The 27,106-nt window shown below is 38.2% G+C and overlaps 1 protein-coding gene across 7 annotated transcripts in view; it reads right to left on the reverse strand.

Moving 5' to 3' along the window:
* The window catches only part of RAPGEF4 (Rap guanine nucleotide exchange factor 4), a 355,797-nt gene that overhangs the window by 60,569 nt on the left and 268,122 nt on the right, over positions 1-27,106 (reverse strand). For all 7 annotated transcript variants that reach the window (XM_043992057.1, XM_043992055.1, XM_043992056.1 and 4 more), the window contains 2 exons: positions 20,837-20,925; positions 15,348-15,426 (listed from right to left, as the gene is read on the reverse strand). In XM_043992057.1, the coding sequence (XP_043847992.1) occupies positions 15,348-15,426; positions 20,837-20,925 (168 nt within the window). The remainder of the gene's footprint in view (positions 1-15,347; positions 15,427-20,836; positions 20,926-27,106) is intronic.

The following is a 27,106-nucleotide window of genomic DNA, read 5'->3' on the forward strand; positions in this document are numbered from 1 at the left end:
CTTGTTTCTGTAAATGATTGCTAGGGTATCTGAAATTCTCAAAAAGAAAGGAAGGAAGAAAGCAAGGAAGGAAGGAAGGGAGGGAGGGAGGAAGGAAGGAGGGAAGAAAAATCTTCAGGAAAACTCATTGCATTAGAGGCTAGAGAGAATATGGATTTAATAGGAAAGCAATTTGGTCTCTTTACTGAGACTTAATTTGACCAGAGCTTATTCATCTTACTATGGTATAAAAATGCAGACCAAAGTATTACTCTCTGAAGGATGCAGCCCCAGGCCTTGCCCAACATTAATAAGCTTTTTATGGATTCCAACTTTTTCACAGTAGTGATACAGGGAGCCTTAGCCTTCACTTCAAGGCCTTCTGCTTTTTCTAATTTCTGAACCTTTATTGATGTCTGAATTTGACTTCCAAGTGCCATTACTCCCAACTCTTCCTGCCCCCTGAGCCTATATATCCCAAACTTCTGATTTTTCAAATTGCTGCTGCTGTTACTAATTAATTCTTGAAATGTATTTGATTCAAGTTCTTAATCATTCAAGAACTTAATCTCTTCTGGTCTTCAGGAATATTGCCCTCAAATCATTACTAGCAGAAGCATAAGGCAGCATGTGCCTCTTGTCAAAACTACCAACGGGGGGGGGGGGGGCAGCTAGGTGGCGCAGTGGATAAAGCACTGGCCTTGGATTCAGGAGGACCTGAGTTCAAATCCAACCTTAGACACTTGACACTTAACTAGTTGTGTGACCCTGGGCAAGTCACTTAACCCTCATTGCCCTGGAAAAAAAAAGTAAAAAAAAAAAAAACTACCAAGAGGGGGCAGCTAGGTGGCACAGTGGATAAAGCACTGGCACTGGCCCTGGAGTCGGGAGGACCTGAGTTCAAATTTTGCTCAGACACTTGATCTTTACTAGCTGTGTGGCCCTGGGCAAGTCACTTAACCCTCATTGCCCCACAGAAACAAACAAACCAAAACCAAAACCAAAACAAACAAAAAATCTACCAACAGACTCCGATGGAGACAACCCTGGATCCTGAACCTGAGAACCTTGGGAATAGCAATGTGTCCAGATTACCAGTCCTTCCAGACCAGGTTCTGCAGACATCACTGAGAGGAGTAATCCCTGTACAGAATGGACCCACCTTCCTCACCACCACCAGCATCAGTTGATGACCAGTGCCACCTATGGGCAGGTAAGCCCAACAACTTTTGAACTAGCAACATCCTCTAGACCTCCAGTCCTATTTCTAGCTCTGCTCTAATAACTATAACCCTAGAAAGTAAATTTCATGGAGAGGTAGCCTGGTAATTACTTCTGTTGTGGTGCATCCACAGCTACTGTAGTACCAGAAAAGACAGTACTTGCCACCAAAAGTCCTTAACATTGCCAGATGGTTCAACATCAGAAATAGATGTAATTTTATTTTATCAGAAGACATGATATTAAAGATGATGCACCACCATCTGTCTTGCCACTGAACCCCAAGATCACAGGGCCTTTCTCTTTGACTTGCAGTCATACATGTTGTCTTTCCCATTAAAATATGAACTGCTTGAGAGAAGGGACTATTTAAATTTTCTGTTTGTTCTTAGTTCCTAGCAGAGTACTTTCCCCTTAGCAAGCATGCATTAATACATGCATTTTCATTTATTCTTAGAAACTGGGAAGTGCTTGTTGTCTGACTGTCACCACTTGGATTTTGAGCTAGTTTCATTAAAGTTGGTTTGGACTTAGCTCAGAAAGCAGAATCCAGCATTTATGGACCTGGAAACTAGCATTCTGACTTGGTGGAAAGAGCCTTAAGTCTCAAAAAGAATTTCTATAAGAAAGAGAACTAGCCACAGGTGTAGAACATTGCACATATTTTCATATTTCTTTCAATGTATTGATTGGTTTTACTCATTGTTTTTTTCTCTTCTTTTAAAAGCATTTGTGTTTTTTTTCTTTTTCTTTTTTAATAAAAAAATAAAAAGCATTTGTTGTATGAGATGGCTCTCGAGGAGCAGGAGGAGTAGAAGATGTACCAGGGAAGAATTTAGGTGATATGAAAAGAAAAGATATAAACAAAAAGTTACTTTAATATGATCTGGCAGCTGCAAATCTTCATGGGAAAAAGAATTTAGTAGCTCAGATTCTTCTATTAATTTCCTCTTAGTGAGTTAATAAACATTTGTTAAGTGCCTACTATGTGCCACACAGTGGGGATACAAAGGGGAAATACAATCCCTGCTCTGATGGAGATCACCATCTAATGGATTAGACTATGTACAAACAAGTTTTAAATAGGATAAATTGGAGTCAGTCTACAAACAGAAGGCACTAGCATTAAAGGGGATCAGGAAAGTTTTTTTTGTTTTGTTTTATTTTGTTTTTGTTTTGTTTTGTTTGTTTGTTTTTTTCTTTTTTTTTGCAGGGCAATGGGGTTTAAGTGACGTGCCCAGGGTCACACAGCTAGTAAGTGTCTGAGGCTGGGTTTGAACTCAGGTCCTCCTGAATCCAAGGCTAGTGCCTTATCCATTGCGCCACCTAGCTGCCCCCTGTTTTGTTTTTTCAAAAGGGGAAACTTAATCTGAGCTCTGAAGGAAGTCAGAGAGGTAGAGATGAGGAGGGAGAAAAATTCAGACATGAAGGACAGCCCCTGAAAATTCACAGCATTGGGAGCTGGATTGTTAGTGCAATGAACAACAAAGAAGCCAATATCACTGGATCACAGGGTGTGTGGTAGAGAAAGGTGTGAGAAGACTGACAGGATGGGAGTGATGCTAAGTGCTTGGGGATCCAAAGAAGGACAAAAGACAGCCCGTTTCCTCAAGGATCTACCAAAGGAGACAACATGCACACACTATGTAAAAACAAGCTCCGTACAGGGTAAGTTGGATGTAATCAATAGAGGAAAGGCACTGATATTGACGGAGATGGGGAAAGCCTTCCTGTAGCAGGTGGGATTTTAGCTGGGACTTGGAGGATTCCAGGGGAGCCAGGAGGCAGAGGTGAGGAGCAAAAACATTCCAGGGTTGGGGGATGGCCAGTGAAAATGTCCAGAATCATAAGAATTCAAGTCATTCCCCAATTGAGAAATGGTCTAAGGAAATGAACAGGCAGTTTTCTGATGAAGAAATCAAAGCTATCTATTGCCATATGAAAAAATGCTCTAAATCACTATTGATTAGAGAAATGCAAATGAAAACAACTCTGAAGTATCACCTCATACCTGTCAGATTGGCTAATATGACAAAAAAGGAAAATAATAAATGTTGGAGAAGCTGTGGAAAAATTGGAACACTAATGCATTGTTGGTGGAGCTGTGAACTGATCCAACCATTCTGGAGAGCAGTTTGGCACTATGCCCAAAGGGCTATAAAGCTGTGCATACCCTTTGACCCAGCAATACCACTATTAGGTCTTTTTCCCAAAGAGATCATAAAAAAGGGAAAAGGACCCACATGTACAAAAATATTTATAGCTGCTCTTTTTGTAGTGGCAAGGAATTGGAAATTGAGGGGTTGCCCATCAATTGGGGAATGGCTGAACAAGTTGTGGTATATGAATGTAATGGAATACTATTGTGCTGTAAGAAACAATGAGCAGGCAGATTTCAGAGAAACTTGGAAGGACTTGCATGAGCTGATGCTGAGTGAGATGAGCAGAACCAGGAGAACATTGTACACAATATCAACAACATTATGTGTTGATCAACTGTGATAGACTTGATTCTTCTCAGCAATACAATGGTCCAAGATAGTTCCAAAGAGGGGGCAGCTAGGTGGCGCAGTGGATAGAGCACTGGCCCTGGATTCAGGAGGACCTGACTTCAAATCTGGCCTCAGACACTTAACACTTACTAGCTGTGTGACTCTGGGCAAGTCACTTAACCCCAATTGCCTCACCAAAAAAAAAAAAAAAAGATAGTTCTAAAGGATTCATGACGGAAAATGTTCTCCAAATCCAGAAAAAAAGAACTGTGGAATCTAGATGCAAATCAAACCATACTATTTCTATTGTTTTTTTTCTTTTTTTGGAGTTTTTCCTGTTAGCTCTCATTCTTCTTTCACAGCAAGACTAATGCAGCAATATGTTTAATGTGATTGTATATATATATATATACATATATATAAAACCTACAACAGATTGCTTGCTGTCTTGGGGAGGGGGGAGGGAAGGGAGGGAGAAAAATTTGGAAGTAGAAATCTTATAAAAAACAAGTGTTGAAAACTATCTCTAAATGTAACTGGAAAATAATAAAATATTTATATGGAAAAGAAAATGTCCAGAATCAGGAGATTGGAATGTTTTGTTTGAGAAACAACAAGGAAGCTTGTGTATTGGAAGTTAACTGTATCATTCCCTGGAGAGAAGCTGAGAACCTCTTTTTCTTGAAGATGTTTCATGATGCACATGAGCAAGATCAGAAGATGTGAAAGCATTTTACCATATATGAAACTTTTGTCATGCCAAATTACAGAAAAGACAGAAGGATTAGATGACCTCTTGGTTTTTATAAATTCCTAATGAAATCTACTAAAGATTCCTGTGTGATTTTTAAACACTTCCAAAAAAAAATGAAGTAGTGACTGAAATGAGCAGGTGATGACAACAACAATAACCCCAAACTTCCCCCCCTCCCCAAAATAAATAATCATTTTATCCACCTGGACAAGAGTTAGCCTAACATTAATTGTAAAGGAAATATATCAGGAGAGAAGCTTCTTAGACTATTAACTCCATCAAAAAGTTATCAAGAACAGTATGTTGAAGATAGTGATACCAGGTACTTAGAAGGTACTTTTATGTTAATAAAGTGCTTTATCAACATTATCTATTTGATTCTCACAACAATTCTGTAAAAGTAAGTAAAGTAGGTATAACTGACCAGCTAACTTCTTTTCAAGTGGAAATTTAAGATATTATGCTGTCCTTTTAAAAGAAAATGAGGATGCTTTAATACTCCATCCCTAGTTTCACTGTCGTAGCACCACCTTCACTGATATACAATGAGACCTCTATATACTAGAGTAGCTAGTCATTGAGAGTTGTTGTGATCAACATGTTCAGTATCTGTGGCCAACCTTGTCTAAATTTAGCCAGGCTGGTCCACGGACAATAGAAATGCTTTCTCTCTGGGTAGAGGTAACTCAAAATCTTTCCTCCTTGATAGTAACTGACATTGCTTGAGTTCTACTGACATGACCTTGAAGAACCTAGGATCACTTCCATGTCAAGAGAAGGAATTGAGTGGAGATCAGAAGCAAAATACTTAGAAATATAGAACCATTGGTTTGGAAAAGGTCTCAGGAGATCATGTACTTTTCATCTCAGAAAATAGCTGTTGCCTCGCCCCCCCAAATGTAATAGGATTCTGGAGGTGAATGCCCCACTGGTCAGCAGAAATCCCCAGTATCTTCCTCCTTGACCTCAATGACTTTCATTCTGACCTTGAGGCTGTTAGGGTCTGAATTTGGTTAACAAGCTAGACCTGCCCATCCTTCCAGACCCTGGAGAGAAGCTGAGAACCTACAGGGAAGAGAGTGAAGACAAGAGTTCTATTAGAGCGGCCATGATGAATTTGTCACCAGTGGACTATAGGCACAAGGCAGTATGTTTGAATGATGTATGAGACAAAGTCAAGTGGAACTGGTTAGAATTCCTGATATCAAAGCTAATGAGCCTTCATTCTATTTCATTCTGTCTATGTCTCTTTCTCTCCCACCCCATCCCTCCAGAGAGGGCAAGAAACTAATGCTCTCATTGGGGCAGGTAGCTTTACACTATTTCTTTTGTTTTTGTTTTTTTAGTGAGGCAATTGGGGTTAAGTGACTTGCCCAGGGTCACACAGCTAGTAAGTGTTAAGTGTCTGAGGCCAGATTTGAACTCAGGTACTTCTGACTCCAGGGCTGGTGCTCTATCCACTGTGCCACCTAGCTGCCCCTTGTTTTTGTTTTTGTTTTTGTTTTTTTAGTGATACACGATTTCTTAAAAGATTGTTTAAATATTCACCATGTCCCAAACTGGTGACAAACTTTTAACTACTTACATCATTAATTTAAATGTATTGCCAGGAATGCAGTTTGAAGAAGGGTTAGGGGCTGTGACCAGGAAGGTAGACAAAAATTAAAACTACAGTATTTTACCGAAGTTGGGTCTCTAGCTAGGAGTTCAGAGCTATAAAAAAGAGTTGTTGAATCATTTTTTGTGGTGAGGCAATTGGGTTAAGTGACTTGCCCAGGGTCACACAGCTGATAAGTGTCAAGTGTCTGATGCTGGATTTGAACTCAGGTCCTCCTGACTCCAGGGCTGGTACTCTATCCACTGTACCACATAGCTATCCCATGTTGAATCATTTTTTCAATATCTCAGGACAGAGAAAATATTTATACCAAAGTCCTACGCAAAGTGTTAGAAGAAGTGGTCGGGTCTATTAGGACAAATTGAGCAAATCCTGAGGTAGGGCTCTGCCATTTTCAACAGGTTGGGTTGAACAGAAAAGCTAGGGAGTGACTGGACAGGAAGTTAGGAGAGAAGTCACCAAATAGGCAGGGCCAAGTAGGTATAGGTGACTACCCTGGCACTCTCAACACCAGTCCAGCAGAAACCCACATGACTCCCTGCATTACCGCTACTATCCTCAGTCAACAACAGTCTATTTTTAATAACCTGCACACTGGAGAGAGATAACCAGATAAAGTAAACAGCATACAATCCACAAATCATAGGATCATTTTTGCATTAAAGCTGAAAGAAGACTTAAAGATTATCCAATAAGCCTCATTAATAGGTGAGAAAACTTAGGTCCAGGGAGATTGTGACTTGCCTAAAGTCACACAGCTTAGTTAGTGACAGAGCCAGGACTCAGACTCAGGTCTCCTAATTCCCAGGCATTTTGCATTCCACCATGTAAATTATTATCAGAATTGTTTAGATTTTTTTATTCTAAACTTAACAAAGACCAAAGAAAATGAGCCTTTCCATATACCTAGTAGAGCAGAAAGAATTATTTATGATGCTGTGAATTTCTATTATGTACAGCTTGCTTTTCTTTTAAAACATAATAAATTCAATATGTTACTTTCATTGCTGTCTTGCTTCTCTCTGATTCTTTCTGGCTTTCCTGTTCTCTTTTGTGTATTAGAAAACGCTTCAAAGATCCTCTTTTTGTTCATTTTTTTCTCTTTAGTTCTTTCTTTGTTTTCCTGTCTCCCTTCCTTCCTTCCTTCCTTCCTTCCTTCCTTCCTTCCTTCCTTCCTTCCTTCCTCCCTCCCTCCCTCCCTCCCTCCCTCCCTCCCTCCCTCCCTCCCTCCCTTCCCTTCCCTTCCCTTCCCTTCCCTTCCCTTCCCTTCCCTTCCCTTCCCTTCCCTTCCCTTCCCTTCCCTTCCCTTCCCTTCCCTTCCCTTCCCTTCCCTTCCCTTCCCTTCCCTTCCCTTCCCTTCCCTTCCCTTCCCTTCCCTTCCCTTCCCTTCCCTTCCCTTCCCTTCCCTTCCCTTCCCCCCTCCCTCCCTCCTTCCCTTCCTCCCTTCCTTCCTCCCTTCCTTCCTCCTTCCTTCCTTCCTTCCTTCCTTCCTTCCTTCCTTCCTTCCTTCCTTCCTTCCTTCCTTCCTTCCTTCCTTCCTTCCTTCCTTCCTTCCTTCCTTCCTCTCTTTTCTCTTCTCTCTTGTTTCCCTTGTATCTATCTCCTCTCTTTCTCTCCCCACTCTTCCCAAATTGAAAAAAAGAAAAATAAAACCCTTTAAAAATATGCATTGTTAAACAAATCTCCACATTGACTGTGTCTGAAAGCGTATGTCTTATTCATCATCTTGTCTGTCAGGAAGTAGATAGTATCATCTGGAATCTTAGGTAGCCATTAAATTAATCAGAGTACCTTTTTTCTTTTCAATATTGTTGTTATGCTGCAATTGTCCTCCTAGTTCTAAACAGTTTATTCTTTATCAGTTCATGTAAATCTTTTCCAGGTTTCTCTGAAACCATCCTTTTCATCGTTTCTACTGGTGCAATAATATTTTATTACACTCATTCACCATAATTTGCTTAGCCATTCCCCAATTGATGGGTCTCCCCAAAGTGTCCAGTTCTTTGCTATAATAAGAACTGCTGTAAATATTTTTGTACATGTGGGATCTTTTCCTCTTTCTTTGATCACTTTGGGGTATGGGATTAGTAATTATATCACTGGGTCAAAGAGTATGGGTTGGTGAGTTTGGAGGGTATAGTTAGAAATTACTTTTGAGAATGGACTAATCCTTGAGACAATTCTTGGACCAATTCACATCTCCAACAACAGCTCATGTGTGCACATGAATTATCGTTAGTAGTAACATTTTCAGCTGATTGATCTTTCTGTTAAGTCTTTATTTGTATGATATTCAAGATAATCTGAATTATCTTAACACACCAAATGACAGAAGATGTTGACCTAAAAGTTTATTGAATGAAAGGGGGAAAAAGAGCATCTGGTAAGAGGAGACTGTTATTAAGAATCCAACAAGTGGTAAAACTACACACAGATAATTAGAAGCTCATTATGAAGTATTCCAACTTTACAATACTTGTTTTCAGGAACTTCTTTTTGGTACATAAATTAAGTCATTCCTGCTGTAGATTAAATGATTTCTATCTTACCATACCCTGGGTAAACTCACAGATGAGTTTTTATTTCCTATCAACCTCACCTTATTATATTCCCATCTATTCATCCTGTAAGTACCTCTACAAGCTACATCTCATACTAGAAGCCTTCACTGATAACTCCAACTGGTTCCTCTCTATCTTCTCACAATTCCAATGTTAGCTATGTATTTACTACTATATTGAGTGTTCAGGCTTTGTTCTCCCAAACAAGCTATAAGCTCCTTGAGAGCTGGGACCGTGTCTTTTGAATCCCCATAATTCCTACCAGAGTTTTAGACTTTCCAATACCTTTTGATTTATTGACTTTAAAAACAAAACCATCCCCCTCTGGGGAACCAAGGTTAATGCCATTTTCTAAAAATCCTCAAAACCATCAAAAAACTGCCTCTATATGGTTTATCTTTCATTATCTTTTCAGGAAAGTTCCCAAACCACCAAGATTCCAAAAATAAGCAGAAATCAGCATGCTAATGAAGCTTATAAAGGACCCAATGGGACCAGCAAAGCTAAGGCTATAAGAATCCAAAACACTTAACAAATTTAGCCCATTGAGTCACTGCTTCAATTAACCATTTGAATGTTCGGTTTACAAGATGTCAAATATAGATATGGCAAAATTTTGGATTTAAAAGACCAGGTATTTTGGCTAGGCATATTCTGATGGGCTAGGGCTGTTTATAATAAGATGTGAGATGAGGATCAGGAGAGATGAAGAACATGTTGTAGACTATGCCTTCTGAACATTGCCAAGAGCAGGTTTAATATTCCATTGAGTCATTTTCCTCATGCCGGCTCTGCCTTTCATACACTGTAATTATTTCATATATTTTTACCTAGTTATTATCTTACTCACCACAGGCACCTGTAATTTTTCTGTATTTTTACTGCTCATTTACTTATTTTTAATTCAGCTAATAATGGCTCCACATATTAAAATTATCATGGTGAAAGTAAGTGAAAACCTCCTAGGACGAACGGGCGGCAGATTCATTACAGCCTACAACAGGGAATACAATATTATGTATACCTTTTTGCAGTAAGTACATGTTAATTATGCAGCTATTTATAAAACACTAATCAACATCCAAACTGATCCTCTTCAGTGTTGTTGTGCCTTGAATGTCTGCTTTGCATACAACATCTGTGCTTAGAGATGAAAACAAACTTTGGGGGTCATCTGCCCACTGACTACAGAAGGATTTTGGCTGGTAAGAATGAGAGAGAATTTTCTAGCTAAATAAACTATACCTCTCACCCATGACCCTGGACAAATGGAGGAGATTGAATGGGGATGGAGCAATTGCCCTTGCTTACAAAGAAAAGGGATTATAACAACATATTATTTAGAGAAGGAAAGAATATTAGTGATAATCTAACCTAACTCTCCCATTTTACAGATGAGAAAACTGAGACTCAAGGATACCATGTGAACTCTTTGCTCCTTGTCTGTTGAATTCCTACCTATCCTTTAAAATCCAGCTAAAATGCTAACTCTTTGTTGAAATTATCTCATTAGATGGTGACTTCATCACTCAAAGAATTTAAGTTGGGTTACTGCTTGTAAGGTATGTTCTAGAAGGGATTCCTGCATTAGATGATTCCTGCATTAGGAGATACTTCCCAACTCTAAGGTTTTCTAAACTATTCCAGCTTGTTTCAAGTGAATTAGTACACCAACATTTTCCCTACGCAGAAAGAAAATTTTTGCACTGGGCAGTTGATACCAACATGGCCACCTGCATTGAGTGGAAATGAAATTTAGGACATTTGGCTTCAAGAGCTTGAAGTTCAACTATTTAAACTAAAATATTTTGGGGCTTGGCTTATGGGATTCAGGTATGAACCAACTTCAACCCCCTTTTCTCCCACCTCCCACTTTTAATCATTTGTTAGGGTCCTGACTTTACTATCTCCACCAATTCTCTTAAAATTTCCCCTCTCCTTTGTATTTGCACTAGGACCTCTAGTTCTATTCCATTAAATACAATGCTATTAAAGAAATATTTATTAAGTGCCTACTATGTGCCAGACACTGTGCTAAGCAGTAGAATGTTAACTGTTTGAAAGCAAGGACTGTTTTGATGCTTTGTTTTTGTATCCCTAAAACAATTCCTCATAGTGATACTAATACAGATCTATTCCCATCCCTTCCACTCTCTTAAGAGGTGATTAAAATGCATATTGTACCTATAATCCTGTGATTACAGAAGACTGAGTGGGCAGCTAGGTGGACATGGAGTCAGGAAGCCATGAGTTTAAATTATGCCTCTGACATTTAGTGGCTTACTCACCATGGGAAAGTTACTTAATCTTTCACAGTCTCAATGTCCTCATCTCAAAAATGGGGATAATAATATTACCTCTCTCCCAGGATTATTGTGAGGATAATATGAAATAGTATTAGTAAAGTGTTTTTTAAACATTAAAGCACTAAATAAATGTTTCTCATTCTCCTTCTCCTCCTCTTCCTCCTCCTCCTCCTTCTCCTCTTCTCCTCCTCCTTCTTCTCTGTCTCTTTTCCACTCATAGTCACTTTCCTGCTTCAGGCCTTCATCACTTGTCATATAGAACAGAGTTGTCAAATGTATGGCCTGCTGAATCAGATTAAAATACAACTGGGAAATATTTAACAAAATAAATAAATTCACAATATATGTGAATTTAGGTCAATATTCAGCCACATGAATCTTTATGCATAGCTTAGTGGCCCCCATTTCTATGAGTTTGATACCACTGGTAATGCGATACCTTCCTAATTGCCTTCCCACTTCCACTCTTTCTATCCCCTAATACAGCTGCCAAACTGATCTTCTAAAGGCACAAGACTAACCATATTACTCCTTTGTTCAAGAAGCTTTAATGGTTCTCTGATGCCTCTAGGATAGCATCCAACCTTTAATGCCCTGTAAAAATCACTCAACCTGCCTTTATTCACTGATTTTCTTTGGCTCCCCTTCGTGTACACCATGTTCCAGCTGACCTGGCCAATTTGCTGTTCTCTTACTACCTGGGTCATCTTGGACAAGTCACTTAAGGCTGTTTTCTCAACTGTAAAATGACAGAGCTGGACTGGATAAGGACTAGCTAAATAATTTCTGGCCGTATGTCAATGATCCTAACATCCCAGTAATAACAACTTATCTCCTCACTCTGTATTTTTGCATGAGCTGTTCCCCCAACTGGAACACTCTCTTTCTTCACCTCCACCTTGCAACCCCTATCCCCCTTTAAGGCTCAGCTCTAGTGCTTTATCTTATAAGTAACCTTTGCTGATTCCTCTATCTGTTAGAGGCTAGAAATTACTTTTTTGGGTTTTTTTTTGGGGGGGGGGTTGGTGAGGCAATTGGGGTTAAGTGACTTGCCCAGGGTCACAGAGCTAGTAAGTGTCTGAGCCTGGATTTGAACTCAGGTCCTCCTGTATCCAGGGCTGGTGCTTTATCCACTGTGTCACCTAGCTGCCCCTGGAAATTACTTTAAATATATTTCATAAATTTATCTGCATGAATATTGTTTCCCTATAGTAGGATGCAATCTCCCTGAGGGCAAGATGTGTTTCACTTTTGTCTTTGTAGTCCCACTGACTACCATAGTGCCTATTATAGAGTTGGCATTTAATGAGTGTTGAAGTGAGAACATAGAACTCTGTTTCTGTGACAAGAGGGAAGTGGGAGATATGGGGCAATGATGTTAATCAGTTTGGAAGAATGGCAGAAGAGAGATGGGTTTTTGTGGATGTTGGATGCCCTTCATCTTCTTGATGAAGCAGGAAACCAAATGTTCTGCATCAATAGTATGTGTGTGTGTATGTGTGTGAGAGTATAGGTATGTATATTTAGTTGGGGGTGGGGGAGAATGGAGTTTAGAAGACAAGTTTTCAAGAACTGCCTTGGAGACTAAAGAAAGTGATCACTATTGATGCAGAACATTTGGTTTCCTGCTTCAAGGGATATTTTTGGAGGGAGAGAAAGGGGATGCAAAGATTGGTGTGATGCAAGGAAATGGTCCTAACTGACTTCAAGATCCAGGGTGCAGAGGCCACGTTACCGGCACAGGTACAGAAGGTTAGCAGAGGTGTTGGGCATGAGGGAAGGGCTGATACTTGGCCACAAGAACTGCTGTTGATCTGTTCATGAACATTCTCCTCAGTCCTACGAGAAACTTCCACTGAGGTCTTTTAAAAGGATCACTTGGGCCTTATGTATTGTGAGTAGCTCAAGGTACCTGGGAAGATACACAGGAGTTACTAGAGCCATCAACACTCAGTCATGGAAGGTGCATTTCTAAGTTAATTTTGTTGTCTCTGACATCAAATATTGGCTTACAATAGATATCTATAAGGGATGAGAAATGAAAGGGCAGGTGCAGAGTGGTACAGATAACACCTAGGTTTCTGGTATTACCGTGTGTAACAATCAGACTTTGGTGTGTTTTGGTTTTGTTGTTCATATTTCTGGGGTTTTTTTCTTATTTTTCCACTATGAAATATTTATTAAGTGCCTATGTGGGCATGACATTGTACTTAAAGTTAATTTGATACCCACTTAGTTGGGGCTTGGAGAGATGGTGATATAGGTATCCTAACATGCATCTTTGTAAGAGATAAGAGATGCAAAAGCAAGAGGACAAACACACATTTTAAAATAACGAAATGCCTAAGCTTTATTATTGGAGTTTTGGGGGTTGAAAAAGGAAAAAAAATATTTTTTCTATATTTCTGCTTGCACACAGTTTGATTGTGTTTTTCTTTGGTCCGTGTTTATACAACGCTGGCCAGATAAGGTAAGGGAAATGTCTATTCTCAAAGGTGTTTTTAGTCTTCCCTACAACCCTGAGTCTAATAATGACTCCTATGTGTACAGTTAAAAAAGAATAGTTTGAGCATGGAATTGTCCATTTGTATCACAAAAAAATTGAATATGAGCCAGAAAGACCATATTATATATGTAAGTCTCATTAAGCTGTCATTATTTGGAAAGATAGTTTCCCAGACAAATAAACACTCAAATCTCACTCTTGCAGCTCCCACTGAGTAACATATTCAGCTCAAATCTCTCACCCTCATGCATTCTGCTGATTTCAATGAGAATTATGGGTATGCAGGAAAATGAGAATCAGGCAGATTAATTGTAATAAAAAAAGAAAAAAATGCATGTCAACAGTGACTGGATTGCTTTTGAACAAGGAATATCAGTGAAAACCATTCTCTCTTCTTCAACACATTTTGCTATCCAAAGTCAACTTGCTTTTAATTTCAAAATTTTGTTGCTACTGGTGGTAAATTACCCCTTTTATATTTTTGTGCTGGGATGTGCCACTTGTTAATATCATCATCTCAGTCAACTCCAATAATGGACCTTAAGCTATTGTCAAAAACCAAAACCATTTCCAAGTTATCTTCTATGAGAAACAATGGGTCTCACTATTAAAATGGACAGTGTTTTAAAAACTCAATATGAGGATAAAAATCATTAGTGAAAGCATATGATAGTTGATAAATATCTAAGAGGAGCAGGTAGAGATTGTGATAAATTCCAGTACCATGGATCTGTGGTCTAATTGATATGACTACTCTCCCCAGTGACATACAACTCAAATAGGAAAGTAAGAATGACAATACACTGGTAGATTTGTTTTTCCACATCTGGCTATGACACATCCTGGAATTAGTGGCACTATCACTTTCCTATAAGAGGCCAAGAATTGTCATTACATCAATAGAATGGGTGCCAAGGGATAATGCGGTAGCAGTCCTTCATAACATTACTGACTTAGAGAATTGCCCCCTGATGCACCTAAATATCCCCCTCCTCCTCTCTCTCTCTCTCTCTCTCTCTCTCTCTCTCTCTCTCTCTCTCTCTCTCTCTCTCCCTCCCTCCCTCCCTCCCTCTCTCCCTCCTTCTCTCTCTCCCTCTCTCTCTCTCTCTCTCTCTCTCTCTCTCTCTCTCTCTCTCTCCATACATTACATACATACATACACACACACACACACACACACACACACACACACACACACACACAAATATCCCTGGCTCTGCCACCTATCCAGTCATAACACATTCTTCTAGATCCAGTTTCCATTTTCTTCTTGTGCGGTATCTAGTATTCACTACATTTCATTATGTATAAAACACCTTAATGGATTGTATTTCAAGACACCAATAGATTCATGTTTTGCTATGGATCATGTATACTTCTTCTACCTGTATAGTCAGTCAATCAGTTAACAAGCATTTGTTAAGTGCCCACAATTTGCGAGGCACTATGCTATACAGATTACAGCCCATGCATGTCTTTTTTTTTTTTGGTGGGACAATGAGGGTTAAGTACCTTGCCCAAGGTCACACAGCTAGTAAGTGTCAAGTGTCTGAGGCCAGATTTGAACTCAGGTCCTCCTGAATCCAAGGCTGGTGCTTTATCCATTGTGCCATCTAGCTGCCCCCCATGCATGTCTTCTTATCCAATGTGATTATTATCATTATCTCTCCCTAAAACAACATAGATGAATTGAAGAATTCTCCCAGTGCATGATGATTAGAGTAATTGTAGCAGGCTCCAAAGTTCTGTGATTGGGGAAAAAGCCATGGATTTTAGTATAGGCTTACAATACAGACCTCAACCTTAGGCCACGACTTACCAGAGGATGATTAGAGGGCATCATGGTGATGGGAATCTTTTCTGTGAAAGACAGTTCTCAAGGGAAGTGACTTTTCATAATAAAAGGATATTGGGCCACCAGAGCTGGGCAAAGCTGGGAATTGGGCATGAAAACACAGTGCATCATGATGAAGTCATTTAAAACTGAATCTGGAGGAGAAAAACAAGAACAGAATAGAAGAATTAGGTTCTTGTAAAAATCCTTGACCTAGAACCACTCCCATCTATATGATATCTCATTTGATTCTCCCAATAGTCCTGAGAGGTAGGTTCAATTATTATGTCCATGAAATGAGGATCCGAAGGTAGACAGACATTAAGAGACTTTCATAGGGTCCCACAGCTAGTATCTGAGGCAGATTTTTAACTAAGGTCTTCTTGACTCCAAATCCCTCACTCTAAACCTACATCAAGCAGCCTCTTTGCACTGATATGTTTGATGTTTATGTCACTTGAATTTCACAATACACTCCTTCCTTTCCCTCCTTGCAGAAAGCAATTCGTCATAAGAACAAATGAAAACGAGGAAAAAATAGCTTAGCAAAACTGACACATCACTCCAGTCAAGCACCATATGCAGGGTTCCATACTCATTGTCTTCTACCTTTGCAAGAAAGAAAGGAGATATTGTCTCATATCTCTTCTTGGGGGATAGGCTTAGTCATTAAAAATGGTCACAGCCTTCAGTTTAAATTTTGTTGTTGGTCTTTCTATTCACATTGTTGTAGTTCTTGTGTGCATTGTTTTCTTGATTCTGCTTATTTCACTTTGCATCTAAGTCTTCCTATGCTTTTCTGCATTGATCATATACACAAATTTTTATAGTACAATAGGCCAAGTGGAGAAAGTGTTGGATTTGGTGTCAGGAAGACCTGTGTTCAAATCTACTCTTGGACATTTACCAGCAATTTAACCCCTGGGAAAGTCACTTAACCTGCCTGCCTTTGTTTCGTCATATGTAAAATGTGGGTTACAATAGAATCTATCTCCCATGTTTTATAGGGCAGCTAGATGGCACAGTGGATAGTGTGCTGGGCCTGGAGTCAGGAAGACTCACCTTCATAAGTTCAAATCCAGCCTCAAACACTTGATAGCTATGTGACCCTGGACAAGTCACTCAACCCTGTTTGTCTCAGTTTCCTCATCCATAAAATAAGCTGGAGAAGGAAATGGGAAACTACTCTAGTATCTTTGTCAAGTAAACCCCAAATGAGGTCATGAATAGTTGGATGTGACTAAAATGACTGAACAACAAGAAGAAACCTCCTAAGGTTGTAATGGGGATAAAATTATTTAGTATTTGTAAGTCACTTTGAAAACCTTAAAGTGCCATATGGAATGCCAGCTAATCATTGTTGTTGTAATTGTCTTTGTCGTTGTCATCATCATCAACAACAGTCAATTTAAAAAAATGGCCACCCATTTTATTTCCAACACTTTTCTACTACAAAAACTTCTGCTATAAATATTTTGGCATACGAAGGACCTTTATTTTTGTCATGAAATTCCCTGAGGATTTATTCCTGGCAGTGAAATCTGTGGGTCAAAGACTATGACTATTGCAGTCACATCTCTCACATAATTCCAAGTGCCTTTCCAGAATGTTTGGACCAATTTGCTGCCCCAACAGTAGAGCATTAGTGAACCTGTCCTTCTACAACTCCTTAAATGTCCTTTCCTAACTCTTTATTCACAAGTTTGAACAGAGTAGTGTTGAGGGAAAGATGAGTAATTTTATCTTGGACATGTTCGGTCTGAAATGCCTATGATACATTGCTCCTCATTTTTCCCATCCCTTCTTTGTAACACTGACCTCTTTTTAACCCCTCACTTATCTCCAAAGCTATTTGATCAGATGGTGAATGTTTAGACCCCTAAAATGACTCCGTAATTTTAATGCCCAAGAACTGGGGAGGCTGCATGGTACAATGGGAAAAGTTCTAGATATAGAATCAGAGGACCTGGGTTGAAATCCTACCTTTGTAACTTAATAGCTCTTTGATATTGGATGAATTACTTAGCCTCTCTAGAACCTAATTTTCTCATCTAAAAAAGGGGCAGTTTGGACTAGATGACCTCTAAGGTTTATTCAATCTCTAAATGTGTAATCCTATATGATGCTGATGAGATTAATTGTCCAAAATGCTATATTTCCTTCATTGAAGTGATTTGGTTTGTTTAATGAGTATAAAATCACCTTAGTAATGATTATTGTTTTTCTAACATATCAAGAAAGCCTGCTGTATTCGTCATCAAATCCTAAAAGTCTTAGAAGAGAAATATATAGCCAGAATCCAAGAAAAAAGATCTAATTTTGGAATTATCTCCATGTCAGATATAAATAGTATCTGTCTGAGTAGAAAAAAATAGCTTCTCTGAAGTGTCTTAGGGGCACCTTTCCCCAAATCCATGATGTGTTTATCAAGCACCTATTGAAGAAACAGAGGGCTCAGTTCATCCACATCCACAGTTCAGGTATGACATACAGATACACACATATACACATACATATGTGTACTACATATACATATAAATATATGTTTTGTCTATATGGACACACACATGTGTGTAAATATGAATGAGAGTCCCAAAAGTCTTAGTGCAGTTTTAGGCTATCAGAACTTAAAACTGCATTAAGACTTTTGAGTCTCCCTCTATATGGAGATGATAATTGCATTCATGGGAGGTAATGAAATCACTGGGAAAGTGTGTAAGAGCATCAGGAAATCAATCAAACATGTATTAAGTCTCTGTACTGAACAATTGTACAATATTCATAGTTGTTATCATCTAATATTCAAAACAAATAATTTTTCTTTATGTAATTCTAGACAATACCAGAAAAACAGAAGGGGAAGAAGAGAAAAGGAAGAGTAGAGTTCATACTTGGTATTATTTTTTATGTATTCCAAATTATTGCCTGATTGGTGAATAGGCTTCCTGCTTTGTGTGAATGGAATACAATGGTACTCTGTGATTCTCGGATAGTTTTAAAACATCATCAAAATAATTCAGTGAATAAATATTGACATGAATTTAAGAAAACTGACAGACTACAGCAAAAAAAATACAAAAAGGCTGACATTCATTTGTCATAATATTGCTTGGGGCTTAATAAATATTTGTGCTTGGCATACAGTCGGTATTTAATCAATATATTCTGACTGAATTAACGAACATCAGTCTGGCCCACTACTTTACCCAGTTCTTTGATGCATTTTGGGCATGTTTGTTACATACAGGCCTTTCTTTTAGGAATAACTCTAGTGCATAGCTTTTCCTAGACTGTTAAACTGCTTGTAACATTGGCCTAATACCAGAGCCTTTCCAGAAAAGGTTACTGAAATGTTAAATCAGGGCAACTGTACTTTATGTAGCATTTTCTTACTTTGGAAGGACTGAATAAGAAAATTAATGTTAATGAGAAAATTCTGTGTCTTTGGTCAGAGGCTGGGCTACATAGATCTATGTAACATCCACAAAATAAATTGATTTCTTGACTTCTACTCTTTGCTGTTTAAAAGCCAGTAAAGTTAAGTTCCCTGAAAAGAACACTCCCTTCACAGGAGACCTTAAAAGGAAAGGTACTGTTTTCTTTTCAGACAGTAAAAACCTTATAGATCTCTTCTTAGATAAGGTACGTGCCAATGTAAACAGAAACTTTCTTTTCAGTCAATATTAAAATTATGGAGACGTCTGTGTCTTAAAAGACATAGACAAACTCACAAAACCCATAAAACAATCAAATAAACAAAAATAAAAGCTAAGAATAAAAGCTAGCATTTATCTAGCAATCTAAGGTTTAGAAAGAGCTTTACACGTGTTATCTTGTTTGATTCTCACAACAACCCTGTGAGCTAAGTGTTATTATTATACCTGTTTTTATAGATGAGGAAACTGATGGAAAGAAAAATTAAGTATCTTGTCCAGGGTCAAATAGCTGGCAAGTATGTGAGACAGGATTTGCACTCAGGTCATACTGACTCCCAAGTTCAATAATTTATATTGTGCCACCCAGCTGCACCCCTTCCCCAGACATACACAATATACATATATACACACATATTTGCATGCATGTATTTATATTTATGTATATGTGTACATATGTGTATATATATATAAATGTATTCATACAAATACAAAGCTTCTCAAAATATACATACACACTTATATACATGTGTGTATATACACACAAATATGTAGACAGATACCAAATTAGAAGGGGAAAGGGTTGTAGCATTTTTATGGACATGTAACTGAAATGGCACTAAATTTCTTAGCCACTTTAAAATTCCTTCTGACATGAAGATCACCCTACAGGATTCTCAAAAGCTATGTCAGTGGAGCATAAGCTACAGCAGACATGCTGGAAAGGCTCCGAGTTCAGGCTTAGGGATGGATTGGATGAGCAAGTACCAGCCTAATTAAGTTCAGCATCAGGTTGTGTTTTAGGTAATACATTTTTCAGCGCAACTTTGGAAGACCATGTTGTAGTAAGTAAGCTGCAGAGGGGGTATAATTCTCATCAATGGTTTGAGGGTGTGGAAAGTACTCTAATGAAATCTTAAAATTTTAAAGTATTGACCTATACATCTCTGATAATTGAGTTATCCTGATTAAATTTATTTATGGTTATGTGGTCTGGGGTCCAGCTTTTTCTATCCCATTACTCCTTCCTTAACTTGTATGAATGGAGTCTCAGGATATCCACCTACAAAATTAGAAAATGGAATAGGAGAGGGAAATAATAAGTGGAAAGGAAGTTTTGAGCAGTTAAAGAATAACAATAATAGGATGTTGAGAAATTTAATTGTGGAAACGCACTTTGGAACCATAAAAAGCTTTGTAATGAGTCTAACACATTCAGAAAATAACTTTCATCTACAGGATTTAATGTTCTTTGAGTCAAATATGAACTCACAGGTTCATAGAGCTGGAAAGGACCTGAGAAATTATCTACTTTCATCCCCTCATTTTGCAGACGAGGAAAGAAGTTAAATAATTTGTCCAAGGTCATTCAGGTAGTGTGAAACAGACACATTTTAATTCATGTATTCTGACTCTAAATTTCCATTACTCCATGTTTCCTAAGGAGTAGACTCTGCTTGGCACAAAGACTTAAGAAGATTAAGTAGCTTGGACAGAGCCACTTAGTAAGTTGGTAATGAAGAGAAGACAACATTTCCTAACTTTGAACTGTTAGTCCAATGTTGAGAGTATCTTCATCCCTTCTCTAACCTCTTCGACATATGTAGGAGCCTGGTCCATCCCACTGTGGTATTCCTTACACTCTGAGGCTGCCTGAGGATCCATACTGATTAGAACAACTCTTCTTGAATTGTGTAAGGCAACCCTCACATGCATGGTAGTCTGCAAACATCATTAGCGAAGAGGGAGAGAAGAGGGCACTGGAGAAGCAAGAGAGAGTTCTCTACCATTCCATCCACCACTGACATTCAAGTTAGTCTTAAAAAGACCAGACTTGAACTCTGGTTTGGTAAATACCTTGTTTACACTATAAACATTTATAACCCATATATCTAATCATGAAAACACTTACCTGTTGTTTCACTTAAAGGTTGCTCAAGGCGTACTGTTTCTAGGAAATGCTCTAAAATTTTCTCAGGTGTCCCTGACATCACAGTGTACCTGGAGAAGGAGAAAGAAGTGGTTTGGTTTGGTTTTTCCAAAGCAGAGAAAAAGTGTTGTATAATAATGCATGGTATAATAGAGATGGTTGTTAAGTCGGAGAAACTCAAAGAATCTTATTATACTTTAACTCAATATTCTCTCCATTTTACAGAGAGATAAAGTAATTTGACAAATCACACCAAAGGCAATGGGGAAACCATTTGAAGTAGATTTTCTGATTGATTATTCTTTAAAAACAACAACAACAACAACAATAACAACAACTCTTTGGCTGCAAGGATTAAAATGACCGGGAGAAAAGCCAAACATTAGAAGATTGAGAACTAAGAGATCAATAATGTTCTAGAAGGTGATGAAATAATAACACATTTGAGTCCCACTATAATTCAGGCAATTCAGTGCAAAGATTTGGGGGAGAAGAGAACAGATGGACCAGGTCAAATTGTAGAACTTAGCTCTGAGGCAATCCATTTTTCTTTGAATTTTGATTGTTTATTGGACATCTCAAGCTGGATGTCCCATAGATGACTTAAACTCAACATGTCCAAAACTGAACTCACCATCTTTCCCCTAGAAAGTTTTCCCTCCTCCTAATTTTCCTATTACTGTTAAGAGCACTTAACCTGGCTTCCACGGCTTCTTTTCAGTATGAGGAAAAAATTGTACTTTCTACATTAACCTTTCTTGGTCTTCCTTAATGCTAGTGCCTTCCTTCTATTGATTATCTCCATATATACACAGACTATTATTATACTATTATATAATGTATTTATCATAGCACCTTATGTTATATAACATAACATATTTGTATATATTATACATAGTATTTGTTTACTATATGTACTATATATACAGTATGTAATATGTATATACATACTAAATTGGAGATTATACATTCATCTCTCCATCTATCTATCTATCTATCTATCTATCTATCTATCTATCTATCTATCTATCTATCTATCTATCTATCTTTCTATCTATCTTTCTATCTACCTATCTACCTATCTATTTATCTATCTTCTACCTCAGTATAGCATTCTCACATCCAAGGATGAGAAGGTAGCAGCAGAGGAGGTAAAACAGTAAACTATTTCTCCAGTTGCTCAGACTTTCTCCTACTTCTCTTCCATCTCCTTTATTGACTCATCCTCTAACTTCCTTCTAATTGTGAGTATCCCCTTCCCTGTGTCCCTAACACACTGTCCTTAGACTTTGTTTTTCCATCAAAGATGGTACAGTAGGAGGAGGATCTTGGTTTGAATTTTGACTTGGATACTCATGATCCGTGTTACTTTGGGGTAACAGTGTAACCTATCTGGTCTATTTCCTCATCTATAGAATGACAAGGTTGGATGTAATGACCTTAAATAAAACTAAAGTCAAGGCTTCTTTCTCAGGAATACATCTTTTAAAGGGAGTAAAACAGCAAAAGTTAGATCCTTCTTTTAATGTATGGACTTGAAATAATGATTCACTTTTCTAGGAAATAAGCTTGGAAACTTGTGGTATAGGATCATAGATTTCGATCTGGAAAGACCTTAAAGTCTCTCTTGTCCAATCCCTTCATTGTGCAGAGGAGGAACTGAGGTGCAGAGATTATTTCAGGATTCAGAACTGGGTGTCAAGGATAATGTGAAACGGTTTTGAAGACTCATGATATGTGTGTTTAGAGAAAAAACACATTGTTAATATAACCAACAAAGGGATCCTTAAACAGGAGACAAAAGAGACAGCATTCTTGGTGTATCATAAGCTCTTAGGATCCCACACCATTATATGAAAGCTACTAAAGACCCCTTGGCACGCTAGTCAAAATTGACTTTTAGTGATTCCCAATTTCTCCAGTATGTCCCCACATGGCTTACTATCTACATGTAGAGTTATTCCTCAAGCAAAGGCAATAGTGAAAATCCAGGAGGATCAGGGTGAGATATATATGGGCCCAGGGTTTGAAAGTTGTATCTCTTGGGTTTTAACTATACCAGAGACCCTGAGCCTTCATGCAACTTGACTTACTACAAAATAAATAGCTACGTGCTACATAGAGTATGATTGTCTCTTACTAACTATATATATATATATATATTTATAAGAAGTTATATTTTAAAATGTTCTGTATTGCCCCTTACCCCACTCCAGTGCCATGCCCCGGGAGGCTATCTATATTTCATACACCTAGATATTAGGAGATACCATTGCTTGTTTTACTTCATGAGATCCTATAGGAAAAGTTAGGGAATGGGGATTATGAGGAGGTCTTCAAGGGCAGGTATTTAAGGTCAATTTTTGGAAGTCTAATGGTTAAAAACAAACTACCTATAAGGCTTCTCTGAGACATCAGGATCATTACAAAAAACACCCTAGAATGTAAAATTGTCTTAGATAGTTGGTTCAGTTTTATTTTTAGGACTGAAGAAAGTCATTAGAAGGAGCTCCAACATTGCAACTAGAAAATATCTCTTTGCTCTTCATCCTCTAAGAGGTCGAGACTCTTTCAAAGGCTTTATTTGGGTAAGGACTTCTTGAAGACAAAGAAGGCACAGGCCATAAAATGTCCTGACACTTTGATGGATCTGTGATCTCAGAGATGGATCTGCGACCTCAGAAGATCAGTGGATTCCCTCCAACAGTGCAGACAGACACCCCTGCTATCTTCTTAACCTAGATGACCCTTAGATCTATAAGTTTCCACAAATTCTCCAAAAGGGGTTTGCCCAGTGTTATGAATTGGCTCCTTCCTCAAGATCTCTTGGTGTTGCATGGGTACCAGTGGGGCACCTGACCTGTTCATCCATTATCTTGTGCTCTTGCCACATGGCTGGCTCTTCCTTCTCAGTCAGGCACCTTTCTGATGAGTGTCCTTCACCTTACTTCTCTTGAATAGTTCTTCATTTGTAAGGTATTACAGCTTGCTTATGCCCTTTGGGTGACTCTCAGCTTTAGTTCTTTGGAGATAGAGGCATCCCATGCTTTGCAGTTATACAGAATCATTGGAAGAATAATATTTATTGTTTATAAGAGGGACCTTCGTTTTTGGAGAAGATTGTGACCATTAAAAGGATAAAGATAGGGCCTGGACTTGTGATTTCATTCATATACGAAATTCTTGGCAGATGAAATTCTCCACATAAACATAAGTTGGCACCTTCTCTGCAACTTATAGAGAGTATCCGAGAGTACTGAGAGGTTAATTTGCCCAGCATTATGCAGTCAATTTGTGTCAGAGGTGGGTCTTCCTGGTTTGGAGGCCCGCTTTCTATACTGAGGCAAAGAAGGTTAAAGTGACTTGGCCAAGGTCACAAAACTAGTAAGTATATGAGGCTGGATCTGAAGTCAAGAAGATGAATCTTTAAGACTCCATGCCTGGTGCTCCATTTGCTGTGCCACCTAGCTCCCTATCCTCTACCTTTGTTCTAATGTACAATTTGCCAAAGGCAATTCAGCATGCTTTCCTCCTGGGCCCATACATGTAATGCATCTGTCTCTGATACACATACTGATAGAATAGTTCTATCAGATGTATGCCCAAATGACTATCATTCTGGACAATTTATTCACTTGTTTTTCCCTTTGTGCATTGTTACACAGAACTCTTTAAAGAACCATCATGGTTCTTCTTGAGGAGGCTCTGCAAGGTATACTTAATTTAATCAGCACAATGGGATCTACAAACGGAAACACCTAGAGCATCTCATCCTCTGGGAAATCATTCTTCCATTTGGTCTCTGTGGTAGACATTCTCTGTCCATGGCAGTGGTAGGAGATACTTTTAGGAAGTACTATCTCCCTGTCTTATGCTTTGCTTGATATTAATAACCAGTGGGTTATCAAAATTATTTCTGATGTTATATACTTCAAGGTATCCTATATGATTTTGAGATCTCCTTAAAAGACATGTTTTGAGGGGAGCATTTAAGGTAGAGTTTTTCTGTATCAAATTAAATGTATTTTTATGGTCAATAAGAAATAAATAGAAGATTTTGTATTTTTTTTCTTTTGGTGAGGCCATTGGGGTTAAGTGACTTGCCCAGGGTCACACAGCTGGTATGTGTCAAGTGGCTGAAGCTGGATTTGAACTCAGGTCCTCCTGAATCCAGGGACAGTGCTCTATCTACTGGACCACCTAGCTGCCCCAAGATTTTGTATTCTTTGCAACTCTCAGTCACATGTGTGACGATGAAAATGTTGCCTGGTATGGAATATCATTTGTGAAAGCCCACTTATTCCCTTCTCAAACCTTCATCAAGGATTCCCTTGTGTACATTTATTCTCCCAAAAACCTTGTAGAGATGACAAAGGAGGCAAATGGTTGAGAAGTTTTAATCTTCTATTGATCACTTTTTTAGGTGATAGCAAAAAACTCAGATTTTAACCTTTGCTCTTCTCCCCTCTTTTAAATATTTTTAGAATCATTACCTAACAACCTCAAAATTATGTCATCTTCAGCATAGACCTTCTGTCTGTGCACTTGGTCTAGTCCAGCCATTCTTCTCATCTTTCTTTTCTTTATTGCCATTTCATGAAGCACATCAGGGACTGTGATGTTAGAGTCCAAATGTGGTGGCTCCACTGTAATTGATGGAGAAAAGGGTTTGTTATAGAAATCTTTACAGATCTTTTCTATGTTTCACTTGTTTGTTGTTGTTCTTCCAGTTTTATCTCTCATTGTCGAGGAGGCAACTCTGTTAAATTTACTCTCATAAAGCTTTTAGTAAATTTGGTTTTCACTCTACTTTCCTTTGCTATTTCATGAAACAATACTGTTGATAATGTTTCACCATACTTCTCCATAAACTGTACAAATCTATTTCTAGTCTAATTTGGTGTTCTTGGCTGTACTATTCCCTGGCTTAACAAGAAATCAAGTTAGGCTCCTTCAGCTTGTGGAGATTGATTACATGGGTTAAACTTGCTTGGGATATATAATAGTGGTGCTAATGTCTTTTCCTTTATCCATTTCCCATTTTGAGCTCATCAAAAGATAGTTTAAATAAGTCATGTTGGAATGGCCTTAAGTATATACCATAGCTTCTCATAGCTATTCTGTGAGTTTGGTATGGACTTTTATCTTCACTTTAACAAGTTGGTACTTTAACTCTACAGGTATTCATAATTTAGAAATGACTCCCATATTCCTCTTAACACTTAAAAAATGAATCTATACTGGCATTTTTAGATCCTAGCAATTCTATTATAATGGGCTACATGTGTCAGAGAAGGTTTAAAAGCTTGAAGATAGGTTTTCATGTTTTGGGTTTTTTGTTTTTGTTTTTTGACAGGAGCTGGATTTTCCAGTTTTAGTCCTGGTTCTACTGAGGGAGCTTAAGTAAGCTACTCTATCTTGGCAAGCCTCTATTTCTTCATCTTACAAATGAGGAGGTTATACCAGATGACCTTGAGAGTTCCTTCTAACTATTAGCATTCTGTGACTCTATGATCCCTATTTGTTCAGTATACCTATGAAAATATTTGCAATGATCACATCAGGATTTGGTTATTGCATGAATTTGCTTTCATTCAGTCATTTAATGCCAATCTCCATATTAAAATATGCCTTTTCAATTTTTGAAGTGATGTTTTAAGATTCTCTATAAACATGTTTCTAGAGTCTACTAAGGAAGCCAAACATGTCTTACAACTCTGCAAAGCAAATACATTTGATAGACATCTTGTGTAGGAAGAGGCAGATAAAAGCAGAACTAAAACAGATTATTTTTAAGAGACTGTGAGTCAGATAGAAGGTCAGAAGAATAAGAATCAAATGCAGTTTTGAATTTAACAGGCAGGTAGGCGTTGACGAAAATCACTGACACCTACTGTCCCATAATCAGCAGACGAAATTCTAATTCTAGCCATCCCTTCTGTTGAGAAAAACAATAATGCTTCTTTGCATTCCCAAATTTCTGAGCCAAAACTCATTTCTTTCTATCATGCAAGGACCTACTGATCCTCTTAGCTGACCAATACCCTTTCTTCTCCTCCCCCTCACCTGCCTTCTTCTTCAAAGATGCCCCTTTAAAGCACCACAAAGAGTGAGAGATTTTAGTCTAAGGCAATATTCTTCAGAGAATGATTTTAGATAGCACTAGACCTTACACATGGTCAGAAATTGGTACATTATGCCTTACACGATGTGTTATTTAGTCTATAGTAAAAAAATAAATAAAAAGCAAAG

The sequence above is a fragment of the Dromiciops gliroides genome, chromosome 3 (genome assembly GCF_019393635.1).
Source record: "Dromiciops gliroides isolate mDroGli1 chromosome 3, mDroGli1.pri, whole genome shotgun sequence".
NCBI lineage: Eukaryota > Metazoa > Chordata > Mammalia > Microbiotheria > Microbiotheriidae > Dromiciops > Dromiciops gliroides.